This window comes from Acytostelium subglobosum (genome assembly GCF_000787575.1).
Source record: "Acytostelium subglobosum LB1 DNA, scaffold: scaffold10, whole genome shotgun sequence".
Lineage (NCBI taxonomy): Eukaryota > Evosea > Eumycetozoa > Acytosteliales > Acytosteliaceae > Acytostelium > Acytostelium subglobosum.
Window position 1 is genome coordinate 973,383 of NW_012236523.1, and position 16,124 is coordinate 989,506.

Genomic DNA, 16,124 nt, shown 5'->3' on the forward strand with positions numbered 1-16,124 from the left:
TAATGTATTTGTAAGTGAATCAGATATGTTATCAATCATTATTTAAAGCGATCAAATATAAATCTCATTGGTATGACCAGCTCATCAATCGATGGTAGTGACCATCCATCCATTCATCCATCCCTCTCCATCAATCAATCAAACAATCCATCCCCACTCCCTTCAATCTCACTACTGTTAATGCCGTATCCGACAACATCCGTGGTAACCCACATAACACATCATTCATAGAGACACACATACACTCACATATCGACATATAAATATATACATAAATACGACAATTAGAAATCGTATAATTAGTCTACCATCATCTACAACCAACAATCCATCCAATCACACACTCTCACTCACTCTCTCACTCACAACTTGTCAATGTCCTTTCACCCCATTGATTGATTGATCAGAACGATCACTCACACCAACACACACTGAATTGAATATGACATGAATCCTGTTATACGTATAATGATCATATGTATTTGTGTTTTAAATATCATCTCCCATTCATCAGCAACTTACTATTTCGGCAGAGTGCATAAATGATTGATTGATTGATTGATGTCAACCAAGACTGAAGACACATACATTCACCCACACTCTCTCAATCACTCACTCAAACATACCTATGATCACTCATGCATCAATGTTTGTAAATAAACTATTGTGTGACTATCTTTTACAAGTCAGACTGACTAAAAGCAGTGCTGAATCGCCTGTCGTGTTTAAATATAGAGTGAATGCAGTGGCGCCACTCTCACTTCATCCTTCGATCCCATCCATCAATCCAATTATCATCTACTTTAAATCTGCTGATTGCCAGGTGTCCACATGCGAGTGTCTGTCTGATTGATCGACTGACTGTCTGACTGACTGCAGTGTTATGTTGTTTGATTGAAATTCCAGATCATTCCATCATCCTCCTTAAAGTTTGTTCGATGTCCTTTGGACACCATATGTGTATTTAGCATTCCTTTATACCAATCACTTACTAATATTATTATTATTAAAAAATTATAGAACCCTCTTCTTCAATTAAATCAATTAATCAATCTAATATTTCCAACAACATTAAAACATATTGTTGTTAATTTTTAAAATATTAATAATTAATTATTATACTTTATATAATTCATAAACATGTCAACTACAACTATAAGAATGAATAGTTTCAACTCGTTGCCTACTGCATCACACTACAGACCATTCAGAATTGCAGAGGAAGACAATGATGATGATGATATTGCCGAAGAAGAGGAACAACGCATGGGTTCCATGTTAACCTTTTTATCCAACTCTGCACAACAAGCAAAGCCAATTCAACTATCCACCACTACCAACCAAACTTCCACAACATCAACATCAACTTCAAATTTTCACCCAGATGATTCGGAGGAACCTGCAGTCAGTTCACCTGGCAGCGACTACCTAAGCGACGATGAGTCACCCATTCATGACAGCCAACTTCCCAAATTAATGGATTGCTCCAAATTGTCACTCAACCCAACCTCGCCAGGCCTCCAACGATTCAATTCATCTCTATCCCTAGTAGGAATGCAAAAGTCTAGTTCATGCGGTAGTCTTGTACCCAAACCATGTAACTATGACAACTGCTGTATATGTGCATATGGTCCACCACCATCATTCTTCACCTCTGCACCCACATGGTAAGTAGAGATCATCGTTTTTTCTGATCATTTCCAAATTTGGACACTAATATTTGTATCACCAATTACATGTAGGGCTGATATATGTTACATTGCACTATACTGTCTTACACTTTCCAAGAGGGATATCAAGTATTTCCATATCAAGAAGGATATTTGTACATTTATCGATGCCCATTATGAATCCATATGTATGAGGAAAAGTATGTATATGATCATGGTACTGTTCCATCACATCTCTAACACTTCTCTTCCCTTAGGAACATCAATATGGAGACAAACTGTTAATATGACGTTGTCACATCCTCAGTACTTTGAGATGTTTCAACAAGAGAGTGCATTGGAGAATGGTAGAAAGGGTTACTACGGCTTGAAACAGATGCATGACCCTTATGAGCACACCGCACTCAACTTGAGAAGTAGGAGAAAGAGAAGACATGAGCAGAAGATACACCAGGATGAGTTGAAGAAGTCCGTCAGCTTCCAATCGACCCTCTCGCCCACCAAGGGTCAAGCACCTCTCGCTCAGATCCTCGGATCAATCTACAGTTCTCCTCAATTCCTTCACAGTCGCTCCACTGTCAACCTACAACAACAACAACCCGCTGTTGCTGCTCTAGACAACAAACAGTTCCCAACTCCCAACTTTGACATCAACGTCAATCATAACAATGAGCATCAACATCAGCATCAACAAACACTCAAGAAACAACTCACCAGTCCATCATTCTTTACTCACTCCAAGCCACCCATCGCATCACCAAAGCCACTTAACCCATCATCATTAATGGATACCTCCTCCTCATCACCCATAACAACTACAACTTCATCAACAAGTGCCTCAGGCAAGAACAACAACAATGGCATTGCCAATCTACTGAACTCTGATGATGATGATGAATCGCCCAGCGTCACATCAACCAAACATTTTCACTCGACTCCATCACCATCAATCACAAACACAATCACCAACTCTGCCATCAACACATCAACCAACAACATCAACAAACTTTTAAATCACCGCTTATCAATCGACTCCAACTCATCAGCCATTATCACTCCATGCCTCAGTGCCTCGACATTTGGCTCACCCAGCCAGTCAACTGGTCGACTCGCCAGTATCCTCTGTGGCGAGGAGGAAGCCCACAACATGATGACCGAACGTGAGGTGCCAAGTCTCTTTAGCTCGTCCATTGGCAAGTTGATCATTGAGAAGAACCTGCCTCCATTATCCACCGTCAACAAGAGTGCAGTTCAGTTACCACCCAGAACTCAATCCCCCGAGCAACAACCGATGCAACAGCAACAGCAACACTCGTCTCCCTTACAACAAACACCTCAACATTCTCCACAAGAGGCTCCCCAATCAATGTGGCCATCAAAGTCCACATCGTCTTCTTCGAATACAATGATGATGGAGGATGATGAGTGCGGCATGGACGAGGAGGACGATGACTCACCAAAGAAGCGCATGAGGAAGACCACACGACCTGATGAGAAGGGCTTGCTTGAGAAGTACTATCAGCTACACTACGGCTCCAACGCCAAGCACTGCAAGGAGGAGTTGAACATCCTATCGGCAACACTCAACTGGAAGATCAATCGTATCCAGCGATGGCTAGACAATCGCCGCACCAAGGACAAGCTGAGATCACTTCGTGCCACCCAAGAGCGTAACTTTATATTTGCTGGAGCTGGAGCACATCATCAACAACCACCTCAACAACAATCAATTCACCATGCCAATGATATCATGGCACCATCCATATCACCAACAACAATCCAATTCAACGCCAGATCACATCACTACTCACACTTTAGCGAGGCAAAGAACAGTGGCTTAGTTCCAACATCAAGCTACAGCATCAACAGTCTGCTTAACTAACTAATCGTGATCATCATTGTAATAAACACGTAATGCGCGTCATGATGGACAAGACAATACATTCCACTCCCAGGGCAATCGGGAACATTTGTTGTATGTTTTTGAATGACGAGACGGACTTGTGGAGGGGGCAAGTGTAGCCTCGTCTCGATCCCCCGATCCATTTGATCAAAAACGGTTGGTCAGACGAAGACGTCTCGTTTAGGTTATATCACTTTCAATTTAAACTAAACAACTCAATCCCTCTACCTATCTATCTCTAACCTTATTATTTGTACCCATCCTCAGTACTGCGACTTCAAAGATGGATCAACAACGAAGAAATGGGAAGAACATTCATCATGATGGTACACATGTTATAATTCCACCGTTCATCAATAATGTCATAGATTATATACTCAAACTGATACCAACAAAGTGTAAGAAGTTGATCACAATCACTCAATCACTCGTTAACACACACTCACTCATTCAATCACAATCCAAACAAAAAAGCATCCATAGAGATCGTTGGATGGTTCAATTACTATGGTACTGAATTGGACTATGCAGAGTTGTTGGCACTGCATCATGGTAGTTCAGTGGAGAGAACTGGCTATAAGAATTGTAAACTGTTGGTGAATTTCTTATTGTATCAACTGCAGAGTATTGCAATTGTTAGGTCGGATCTGTCACAGAGACTGCTGACACTTCAGCTACCAGCAACACATCAACAAAAGAGTGCACTATTCAATCATGTAGAGTTAGTAGATAGATTGGTTATGAGACAGATATTATTGTTCTTTGGCCATGTTGTTGCTAATCAACCATCACAAGAGTTGATCAATACAATCGCTACATTGGTAGCACCATTGATCATCTACTGGCCAGCGAGTAGTAACAGAACAAGTCTTGGTACCGACCTTATCGATCAGAGGACATTCACCTACGTCATCAACTCTGAGCCGCCCACCGAGCGTGCCATCGCCCTAACCAAAGATCTGATCACTCATTCAATCAACTATATGATGGTATGTTGTTGAGACTCAATCAATCAATCACCTCAAAAATGGCCACTAACTCACTCGACCAATCAATCAGTTGTCCAGACTGATCGATACACCAGCCGACCCGTTACCACTTTACATGATGGATGGAGAGGTTGTTACACGCATTGTGCTGGACAATATGTTTGTACATGAGGGTAGCAACCCGATGAGACAGTTGGGCGAGCTTTGGATTACAAGTGATCGATTGGTATTCGCAACATATATATCACATTCAGAGGAACCACGAGGATTCCTTCAAGTACACTTGGATACCATTGGCTCATGGACCAGACAGATACAGGACAATCATACAACATTCCATCTTCGAGTCAATCACTTTAGACTACTAGTCGTTGGATTCCCCACTGATGCCTCATCATCACAACTACAACAGTTTGAGGACATGTTAGCCGCGCGCATCTCAGCCCATCAACGATCATCTGCAGGTCCATATCCATTCTCGTTGACTCATCCCCAGTCCAATGCCAAGATGTCCAGGCAAGTGGTCTCGATATCAACCACAACATTCCGAGTTGGTGCCAATGCAAGAGTTGGTGAAGATCATCACCAGAGAGCCTGGAACCTTCCCACGCCAAAGGATGCCAAGGGAATATTCAAGTCATTCGGTGACATTGGTCCACTGTCATTGACGATCAACCAAGGTATAAAGTCAATAGTTAGTGAGCTCGCGGGTGGACGCAGTGTACAAATCACATTCGACGACGATCACAACAACGAACATGGATACAAGGAGTATGAACCATTCATTCAATCATTGGTACGAATCATGATTGATCCAGACACACGCTCAATTCAGGGATTGCTGGAACTGGTGCTCATGAATGATTGGTGCCGACCAATTCGACTCTATCAAACATCAAACATGCTACTTCCATTCATGTACATTGTTTGGCAATGGTTGACAGAGTTCCCCAACGAGTTCCAATTAAATGAGGATCATTTAATATTGGCATTGGACTATATTGGAGCGCGTAGACTACATACACTCACAGTGAACACAGCCATCACTCTGTATCCAACAGCACACACAAACTCAAACATACCATCAGGAAGGACGACTCAGTTGGATACAAGTGGATGTCATCATAGCACATTATGGGCATCATACATGTTCAGATACATGGATCAAACAAAGATGTTGGAGGCCCAACGTAGCCTGTCTAGACATCAGGGCGACGCGATGATCAGTATGAGCATGGGTCTACACTTTATCAGTCCATCACTTGGGCTGCACACACTCACCAACATCCGAGTGCTACAACTACAATCAAACAAACTGTATACACTGCCGCGGGCACTGGTACAACTCATTCATCTTGAATCACTCAACCTACACAACAATCACATCAGTGGATTGTCACCGGATGAGATCCGTCTACTACCTCCTACTATACACACACTCAATCTGTCTGGCAACTTCATGACTATGCTACCCTCGGTGGCACTATCCACGCATCTACCCCTGCTGACCTCACTGGACATCTCGGCGAACAACAGATTCCAATCGATCACCATCACATCACACCAGCACGAGACACTTTTCCCCAAGTTAGAGATGCTCAACGTGTCATCATGCGAACAACTCACCAACCTGACCATCAACAACACACTCCCATCACTCAACACCCTCCTCGTCAGCTGTCCCAACATTGAAAGATCAGCGCCACTCAATCTACTCCTTCCAAGACTGCCACGCTTGGCCACCCTGCACCTGGCTAGCCTTGGCATCTCCAAGCTCTCGATCGACTTCTCAATGATGACCGCGCTCAAGGACTTGGATGTGTCCAAGAACAATCTCACGCAACTCCCTCCATCGATTGGCGAGCTCATCAATCTAACTCACCTACACATCCACGGTAACTCCATCGAAGAGCTACCCGCATCCATGTCTAAGCTGGACAGGTTGGTCGAGCTGGACCTCATGGGCAACCCAATCCACACTCCAATGCCCGAGGTGTTAGCACAGGGCGCTGCGGCCGTCGTCCGATTCCTCAAGGATCTGTCAAAGGGACATCAGAGTTGTTACCGCATGAAGTTGTTGGTGGTTGGTCAAGAGAATGTTGGCAAGACTACACTACTCAAAGTGTTGCGCGACAAGAAGAAGGCCAAGAAGATATCATCCGAGCCCAATATATCAACTGATGGTATTGTGATTGATCAATGGAATCTTTGCGCCAAGGCATCATCATCGTCATCATCGTCGTCGACTTCAACAACATCAAAGTTAACAAACAAGGTCAAACTCAAGTCAGCTGCAAAGTTATCATCAATCATCAAATCACTCTCAAGTAACTCGATCACTACTTCATTCGCCAATGGAATAGTTCCTGGTGGTGACCAACATCCGATACAACTGACCACGATGGACTTTGCTGGACAAGAGATATACTACTCGACTCACCAGTTCTTCTTGTCAGAGCGATCGATCTACCTGGTGCTGTGGGACGCCCGTCTCCCTGAGGAGGAGTCACGCGTCGAGTTCTGGTTGCAATCAATCATGACCCATGCCCCACGCTCACCAGTAATCATCGTGGGCACTCACTTGGACTCAATATCCAGCTCCGAAGCCAAGTCCATCAGTCGTCAAATGGAACTCAAGTACCTCGGTGGCCAGAGCCAATCATTCAATATGAGCCCCAACACAAGCACCAGCAGCATGGGCAGCACGAGCAGCACCAGCACCAGCAGCACGAGCAGCTTCAACATTAAGTACCCTAGTGTACAGGCGATAGCGATGGTCAGCTGCTCAACTGGCAAGGACATTGGAACATTGAATGGGATCATTGAGGAGGTGGCCAGGGCTCAGCCGACGATGGGCGAGCAACTGCCCTCAGCATATCTGTTGCTCGAGAAGATGATCGCTGAGGAGAGACATTTGCGACCCATCCCCACAATGCCTTGGAGCGAGATGGTTAGATTGGGCGCGATGTCCGACATCAATGATGAACAAGAACTCACACGTGCCGTGTCACTCCTGCATCTGTTGGGCGCAGTGGTCTACTTCCCCAATGAGGCTGGGCTCAAGAACATGGTCATTGTCGACCCTCAATGGATCACAATGATGTTGTCTACAATTGTGACGGCCAAGAAGACCTATGCCAGCCAGGGAATCATTCATCACCGCGACTTGGTACACGTTTGGAAGTCACCTGGATACCCGCGCGAGCTACATCAGCACCTCCTCAAGCTGCTCGAGAAGTTTGATGTTGCCTTCAACATACCATCGGCGGGCGATGATGCTGGTAAAAGCCTCATCCCATCGATGCTGCCAAAGGCCTGTCCCACGGACTTTGAGTCCACATGGATCGCACATCGAATGCCCGCACAGTATGGACGACATTATCAATTCGCATTCATCCCCTCTGGCTTCTTCTCGAGGTTGATGGTCAGGATATTGTATATCACACAGGGACAGGCCAAGGTGTACTGGCGCGACGGAATACTCTTGAGCAAGGACAATGAGTTCATCTTGCTGGAGTTGGTGTCGGCACAAAAGTTGATCAGATTCACAGTTCGCGGCACTGGTATGAGCTCGACGGCGGAACTATCCCGTGTGATCATCGAGACCATTCAATCATTGTTGGAGCACTCATTCAAACAACAGGCAGATACACAAGTGTCGGTACCATGTACGCACTGTCTCCAGGATGGCGACCTCGACACGCCACACCTCTTTGGACTGAACCAGTGCGAGAAGGCTGTGTTGGACTCGCAGCCATACGTTTCTTGTCCCAAATCATCGGCCAAGGTCAGGACAGACAGTCTCGTGCCCGACCTATCCATGCTCCAATCACACACGAACAGGATAACAAAGAGCGAAGTGCAGGCCATACTGGATGAAGGCAAGATGATTGGACAAGGAGGCACGGCCAAGGTGTACAAGGGAATGTATCATGGAGAGGTGGTTGCCTGCAAGGTGCTCAACACTAGGGGAGACGACGAGCGCGTCACCGAACGAGAGATATCCAAGGCATTCGCAGAGTTCAGAAGAGAATGTTGGGTGATGAGCACGATCAATCATCCCAACACAGTCAAGATGCTTGGATTGTGTTTGGAGCCACTCAGCATCCTGACCGAGTTCCTCACAGGCGGCGACCTACACGACTACCTTGCGAATCATCGAGTGGAATCACAGAGACAACAGAAGATCCCCGCGAGATTGGACTGGCGACTATGTCTATCTCTTGCACTCGACATTGCCAATGGCATGGCATTCCTTCATAGTCTATGTCCGCCCATGGTACATCGCGACCTCAAGACTCCAAACGTCCTATTGTGTCACGCAAAGGACGGTGGACTCGTGGCCAAGGTATCGGACTTTGGACTCTCAGGACCACAGTTCTCAATGGCCAAGAAGTGCGTGATGAATCCAGTGTGGCTGGCACCCGAGGTCATCAATGGTGGAGAGTCAACTGTTGCCGGAGATGTCTATGCCTTTGGCGTCATAATCTGGGAGCTGTTCACCTGTGATGAATACTTTGGCGATGTTGGCGCATTCATGTCGTTGTTGGAGGACAGGGTCAAAGCTGGCGAGCGACCACCCATTCCAAGTGATTGCCATCCATCCTACCAAAGACTAATCGAACAATGTTGGGACAATGATCCAAGCGTGCGACCAAGCTTCAACATCATTGTCAACACTCTCAAGATCATCATAAATGAGAGAGCCTAACTTATTACCAATATGGTCTTCATCTCCTTGTCATAGACTTTCTGATCGAACAGGTAAACTGGCTTACACATCGATGTGTCACACCATCAATTATTGATGTGTAGGTGGGTTGTGGAGGATTGAGTTGGGTCGAACTTTTGATTAATTTGGGAAGACGATTCTAATTTAGGCGCGATCCTATTCCTGGTCGAATGTTGAAAACGACCCATGTCTTGGACTAAAAGGGCGGGTGAGTTGAAAGAATGGTCCAAAGTCACTTCATTATCCAAACATCATCCTATCCAACATATAATAATGTATTACAAAATATTGTTATTGATTGTCTTGGTGGCTTTGACCAGCGCCGTCGAGGTAGCAAACCACGCCCATACAGACACCACGGTCTCCGTCAATGGAGACATCCAGTGCTCATCAAACGAGGAGCAAATCAATCAAGTGGTTGTTGAAAGTCCGGCGGCCGAGGTCACTGGTAATGACGATTCGATCACTATGAAGGGTTGCATGTCCTGCCTCTTGGTGGCCTTCAGGACTCAGTACTACATCACCAAAGGCCTCAGTGTCAGTGACGTCTATTCACAGATCATGGTTGATTGCGAGAAGAATGGTGAGATCTCCTCTACGTGTATGTCCATCGCCAACAAAGACCTTCAGACATTCTACTCCAACATCTCTGGCGACGTAACACCAATCAGTATGTGCACGAGTTTCCAGTATTGCAGTCTCTCTCAGTAACCTGGCTATCCAGTCGTTATACTTTAAATAAATGAATACTCACTACCAAAGACTTATGGAACAATGTTGGGACAGCCTCAACATCATTGTCAACATATCTCATATATGGAAGAGCATAACTTATTCCATATTAAATTATTTAGTTCATTTATTGGTTGTGGATTATACTGCCACAACACCATATTGGATTACTTGGTCCACTCCCTTGGACTGTGTGAAGCAATATTGGTCGTTGGTGAAAGGATTGTTTGGTCCTGTTGGTCCATTCTTCCATTGGCCGCTGGTGTTTGTAAGTTTGACACAATAGTCGCCAGGCTCAAGGTTGGTGTTGAAAGTACCGTCTGAACTGGTCACCTTGAATGTCTGGATAACTGTTCCACTCTTGGTGATCTGGCCATCAAAAGTTGTAGCGCGGCTTTCACCAGATAGTCTGGTTCCATCATTGTTGGCATCATTCCAAATCTTGATTTGTAGCTTCTCTTTGGGTATCACACCCATCTTGGCATTCCTGTTCTGCTCTGTCTGAACAAAACAATACTGGCCGTTGGAGTCGAAAACATTGTCCTTCCAGGTGGACCAGGGACCCAGGTTCCGCCAGCCTAATTCTTGAGGTTAATACAGTATTCGCCGGGGGGGACGTATATATTATTATTCTTCTTTGCCTTGTGAGATCAAATGTCCTCAAAATCATTCAATTATTATTATTATTACAACATCTGTATAATAGAAAAGAATGAATTAATGAATGTATGATATACCCACTATATTTGAAGATGGAATTATAGTGGCCTCAATTCATATGAAGATCTCCATAATTGTACTACCCACATCATTTACATAAACATTCCACACAAGTGATAGGGAATTGATTGGATCTGAATCAATATTGATTGGATTTAATCGATTGAGTGACCCTCCAGGTGCAAACTAATTGATCAAAGTGGTTGTAAGTGTGTGAGCGAGGCTAGTTGAGTGGGAGAGTGATGTAATTAAAGTGTGAGTGTCGATTGATGGATGAATATTTAAAAATTTTAATTCCTCTTTCCTCCCTTGTTGTTGGCAACTTGTTTCTTGACTGGCGCTGCTGTTGATTTGACCTGCATCTTTGGCGCAACAGACTTCTTTGATACCTTTGTTGGGGGTGGAGGTGGGACTTCCTCTTCCTCCTCCTCCTCTTCCTCTTCATCGATCATATCCTCATCGTCCTCCTCCTCATCCATTTCTTCTTGGATCTCTGCATCTTCATCATTCTCATCATCATCATCCTGGTTGATTGGTAGACCAGTCTCCTCATCGATCAAACCCTCAGACAACTCCTCCAACTCCTTCAATCTAGTATTGATCTTGTTGAACTTGTTGCTCAGGCCGTACAATATCTTCCTATTCACACTCTCTGTGTTCCTGTTTGATTGATCGCGATGTATTCTTGTTAGTGGTCATTCAACAATTGAGCCCAAAGAAAGGATAACATACTTTGATGAAGCAATCTTTAGCAACACTTGTGAGATCACATGATAGTCTGTTGGGAATATGGTTGGAATGACCTCTCCATTGTCATCGAGATCATCTGGCAGATCAACCATCCATGGATCACGCTCGCCAAATGGTGCGTACGTGGTGAGGATACGCTCAAAGACACGCTCGCGAATACGATTCCTTGATACCTCATCCTCGGACTTGGCCATGAAGTTGATAAATGGCATCAACAACTTATTGAGTGACATTGATGAGACTTCGCCCTTTGTGACCTTGTACAGCTCTACCAAGTAGACATCAGCAATGTGCAAGATCAGTCCATTGCACTCGATGTCATTCTTTGGGTTGAGACAGGTGGCCTTGAGCACCTCGATATAGTCCTGGATCAAGATGATGCCTGCTCCATTGTCATCGTCGTGATGGCGCACCAACAGCTCGAACGACTTGTTGGCCACCTTTCTCACGAGTGAGTAATACTTGTCCAGACGATGACGATCGAGCATCACCCAGTTCTGCAACATGGTAGTATAGAATGACTTTATAAACGACAATGCTGTCTCTGTCCTCCTGCAACTTGTGATCAATTCTGATATCTTAACATTCAATTCCTCTTGCCACAATGGCTTATCTGCTCCCCAGACATCTATAAATAGCGGGAGCGATTTAACAGTTAGTTCCCTCCTATTTTCGATAATGTCACGTGATACCGATATGTCACGTGATAGCCTGTCACGTGATACCCGTAATGTCACGTGATTGCCTGTTAATATCTATCGCATCAATACGTACACATGTATAAAGCCTTCCATATCTGCATCATTTCGATATCAGTGAATAGACCTGTACGTTCGTTGAAGTAGGATTTGAGTAGACCTAGATTTCTTAGACGTGTCTTTGGATCTTCCGAGACAAGACCCTCAGCCAACTCTTTAATAGGGTAGACCTTATTCTTTCTCTCCTTCATTATATTCTCTCTCTCGATCTGTTCCTCTGTGACCTTCTTTGGTTGAACCAACTTGTAGTTGGTCAATTCACCTCCACCTTTAATAACCATTGTTCTTTATAAGTTTAGTATATGTATATGTATAAATGTGTATGAATGAATGATTGTCTGTGAAATGAATGAACAAACTTGTAATTATTTGATTGTTTTGAGACGAGTCGTTCGTTTTTTGGCAAGGCGGGTCCTATCATTTTCACACACAACAAGGTGATCAAAGAACTACCTCAAGAGGCCAATAAGTATGAGAATTATCATTACACTAGAGATGATAATCACTTTGATGAATGGCTCCTCTTCATTCTTCAATTACACTTTTCGGGTTTGAGTTCAATAGGTGTGTATTTAGAAATAATGGTACTTGAAACTCTGATAATAGTAATGTGTTTCTAGGATTGAAGTTTCTCAGATATAGTATAGATATAAGGAATAGTTGATGATATGAATATAAAGTATGTGTATTTGTAAGTTTAGTGCAACGTTGCTGAAATGACTATTATTGGTTATGATCAATGTCTTAAAGTCAAAGTTCGAGTTTGGGTGTTTAAGTTCGTTGAAGGTCAAAACTTATAAGTTTACGTGATCTCATCCATATTGACTACCTTTTATTTGTCTCATCTTTCCAGGCCTAAGATATGCCTGTTCCTGTATAGAATGAGGGCTTTATTAGTCTATTTAATAACTCTAACTCAGGATCAGAAATCAATCAAACAACCAATCAATCTATTAATCTATCATTTAATCAATCAATCTATAAATCAATAAATTTATAATGCAAACAATAATAATATTAATATTCTTATCTATAAGTTGTGGGCAGTCAACTTTGGTCCTAAACCAGTATCAAATACAATATGGAAGAAGCATAGAAGCCGATTTCCTCATATTATAGTGCTCCTCAATATTCTCACAACTCTCTGACCAGCCAAAAATGGACAATTTCATACTCTCTGGATACAAAATTCTCAGACAATATCAACTATACCAATAATTTATATTCGTACTGGAACTTTCAAGCTTTCTGGATGAAAGCATTCCAAATAGTTTCAATCATATATCACCTAGAGTCCCATTCTCAATATTCAAATATTAGAAACAGAATTTTATTGCCAAGAGTTTTGGGGCTGACAGAGTCTGGAGACTTTGATATTGACAATCAGATCACCTCAAACACTTTAAGGAATTGAAATGATAAATGTCCAAGGTGGTGGGATATATACAATCCTTATTAATAAATAAATATATATGTATATATAAATATTAATTCTTAAAATGACATTATCTACTTTTGATTAAAATGGTGTAACAAATACCAGGCCTGGTTTTGAAGACCCTGGTGTTTTGGGTGAAAAATCTGCCGAATCATTCGACAAGTCAATCTCCAAACACTGTTCAAGTACTATTAATACAAATACAACTTACTATTAATAATATATATATATATAGAATGGAATCATTAAAGGATAGAATGTTTGGTGAGGAGGTCGAAGAGGATGATGAGTTGGGAATGCTCATCTGTCAGTGGCTTGATGAACGTGGACATGCTGAAGCATTGAAGGCATTGGAGCATGACCTTGGCAAGAACTACACCAATGACTGTGTAAAGTTGGGCAGTCAATTGCAATACATATACAATGACTACAAAGACCTACAAGCATCTGCCGCTCTAAGTTCAATGTCACTCGATGATCAAGAACTCGACTCTGACTTGGTACGTTTGAAAGAATGATTGATTGGATTGATTGATTGCTAACATGATGGATATACTTTTAGAGTGAGCTTGGAGATAATGTTTATCCAAAGGAGTTGCAAGAGCAGTTCACAGACATTCACAAGGCAAACATATTGTGCATGAGATTCTCTCCTGACCCTGAGACCAACATGATGGTCACTGGATCAACTGACAAGACAATCAAGGTCACTGACTTTATAACCAAACAAGTACTCTACACCTTTACCGATCTTGCACATGCTGCATTCATTGCATTGGACTTTTGTCCAACAGACCCGTATGTAGTTAGTTAGTCCCACGAGACCAGACAATGTTGGCTAACATCAATCAATCAATCAAGACATCTCTTATTGGCATCAAACATTGATGGATCTACTGTATTGTTGAGGATTGAGAGCAGTGGCATTGGACACTTGGTACAGACATTCAAGGATCATCAAAAGTACGTTGTTAGAGTCAGATGGAGTCCCGATGGACGCAAGTTTGCCACATGCTCCTACGACAAGACACTCAAGTACTACGCTCAAGCCGACGATGGCACCTTTGTCCTAGTCAACTCTATCGAGTTCCCATACTCTCTAGAGTCATTGGTATTCACACCTGTATGTTTGATTGGATTGATAGGATTGAATGATCGATGACTGACACTCTGACCATTCAACAGGATTCACAAAGGATCATCACTGCATGCAGAGAGTCAAACTACTTGCAGTACATTAATACAGAGGATAACTCGATTGAGAAGTTCAATATGAATGTCACTGGTGATGACCATGTCAGCTTCTCTGCGATGGAGTTTGCCATCACACCCAACAAGAAGTATCTGCTCGTATCGACTGACAGAAGCAGACTGATCCTCTTCAAGCTTGGCACTGACAAACAGTTGAGGAACTTCTACGGTGCAACCAACGATCACTACAGTACTACAAGGAATGCCATCGACTCCACTGGTCATTACATTTACTCAGTATGTCTGTCTGTCTGTCCCTCATCCATCACACTCCATCTCACTAACTCACTCAATCAATCACATAGACATCACAGGATAACATCATTTATGTTTGGGACATTGCAACTCAGAAGATGGTCTCCAAGTTGAAGCATCACTTGTCATCGGTTCGCGATCTCAGTGTTCATCCATCGCTCAACCTGCTTGGAACATGCTCATTCGACAAGTCTGTATGTCTGTGGAAGGCTTGAAACAATACATAGTTTATTCGACTACTACATACATTACACAGGAGGAGGAGGATATGTCGCTCCCAAGTGTTGTATCAGTGCAGGTGGCAATGGATAGAGACGCTCCTGGGGCATGGCCCTGCGCGCCTCCTCAATCTTTCCATTGTCAATAAGTTGTTTGATAAAGTCGCATTGCGCGGTGATGTCCTCGATCTTTACGATCCAATCATCTATGTACTTGGCAACGGCATGTCGTGAGATACCTATTTGGATCGAACGCTGGGGAATGTCCTTCAGATGTATGTTCTTCTCGGGGTCCCATTGCACTCTGACGGGGGCATCCATCATTTCCTTCTGCCATGCTGCCTTGCTCTTCTCGTCGATTGCCAGTGCCGCGTTGAAGTGTGACAGTGACGAGTTGGCCAGTGCCCATTCAAAGCCATCACGTGTGATGGTGATGGCCAATACATGTTCCTGATGTTGCTTGGTGGCCCATCCACAACGATACATCATCCAGAGAAATGATGGTTTGATCCAAGTCATGCGGTCTCTACTGAACGATGGTGACTGTGATAAGAACTGCGACTTTGTCGCTGCAGCTGCAATCTCCTTACTATAAGCTTGATACACTATAACGTTATTCTCATCATACACCGCTCTTATCTGTCTGTAATCATTAAGTTGTGCCATTGAATGTTTGATTGTTTTGAGTTGAGTGTTTGATTAATTGAT

At 43.4% G+C, this 16,124-nt stretch overlaps 7 protein-coding genes across 7 annotated transcripts; 5 read left to right on the forward strand and 2 right to left on the reverse strand.

Moving 5' to 3' along the window:
• Positions 1–1,554: 1,554 nt before the first annotated feature.
• SAMD00019534_058130 (hypothetical protein) lies at positions 1,555–3,552 on the forward strand (the record flags this gene model as incomplete). The annotated part of the gene is made up of 3 exons (XM_012899304.1): positions 1,555–1,667; positions 1,743–1,870; positions 1,928–3,552. 3 exons carry the CDS (start codon positions 1,555–1,557, stop codon positions 3,550–3,552), a joined length of 1,866 nt encoding a protein of 621 aa, XP_012754758.1.
• A 761-nt stretch (positions 3,553–4,313) lies between these two features.
• SAMD00019534_058140 (hypothetical protein) lies at positions 4,314–5,422 on the forward strand (the record flags this gene model as incomplete). Its single annotated transcript, XM_012899305.1, has 3 exons — positions 4,314–4,562; positions 4,633–5,333; positions 5,398–5,422. The coding sequence occupies 3 exons, from the start codon at positions 4,314–4,316 to the stop codon at positions 5,420–5,422; spliced, it is 975 nt and encodes a 324-aa protein (XP_012754759.1).
• A 314-nt stretch (positions 5,423–5,736) lies between these two features.
• Positions 5,737–9,273, forward strand: SAMD00019534_058150 (hypothetical protein; the record flags this gene model as incomplete). Its single annotated transcript, XM_012899306.1, has 2 exons — positions 5,737–5,879; positions 5,952–9,273. 2 exons carry the CDS (start codon positions 5,737–5,739, stop codon positions 9,271–9,273), a joined length of 3,465 nt encoding a protein of 1,154 aa, XP_012754760.1.
• A 294-nt stretch (positions 9,274–9,567) lies between these two features.
• On the forward strand, positions 9,568–10,124 carry SAMD00019534_058160 (hypothetical protein; the record flags this gene model as incomplete). Its single annotated transcript, XM_012899307.1, has 2 exons — positions 9,568–9,964; positions 10,057–10,124. The coding sequence occupies 2 exons, from the start codon at positions 9,568–9,570 to the stop codon at positions 10,122–10,124; spliced, it is 465 nt and encodes a 154-aa protein (XP_012754761.1).
• A 921-nt stretch (positions 10,125–11,045) lies between these two features.
• On the reverse strand, positions 11,046–12,134 carry SAMD00019534_058170 (hypothetical protein; the record flags this gene model as incomplete). The annotated part of the gene is made up of 2 exons (XM_012899308.1): positions 11,046–11,406; positions 11,479–12,134. Coding segments are annotated over 2 exons (1,017 nt in total), but the record flags the coding sequence as incomplete, so codon positions are not given.
• A 1,767-nt stretch (positions 12,135–13,901) lies between these two features.
• SAMD00019534_058180 (hypothetical protein) lies at positions 13,902–15,407 on the forward strand (the record flags this gene model as incomplete). The annotated part of the gene is made up of 5 exons (XM_012899309.1): positions 13,902–14,192; positions 14,261–14,490; positions 14,554–14,815; positions 14,878–15,180; positions 15,249–15,407. Coding segments are annotated over 5 exons (1,245 nt in total), but the record flags the coding sequence as incomplete, so codon positions are not given.
• A 39-nt stretch (positions 15,408–15,446) lies between these two features.
• Positions 15,447–16,082, reverse strand: SAMD00019534_058190 (hypothetical protein; the record flags this gene model as incomplete). The annotated part of the gene is made up of 1 exon (XM_012899310.1): positions 15,447–16,082. The coding sequence occupies one exon, from the start codon at positions 16,080–16,082 to the stop codon at positions 15,447–15,449; it is 636 nt and encodes a 211-aa protein (XP_012754764.1).
• Positions 16,083–16,124: the final 42 nt, after the last annotated feature.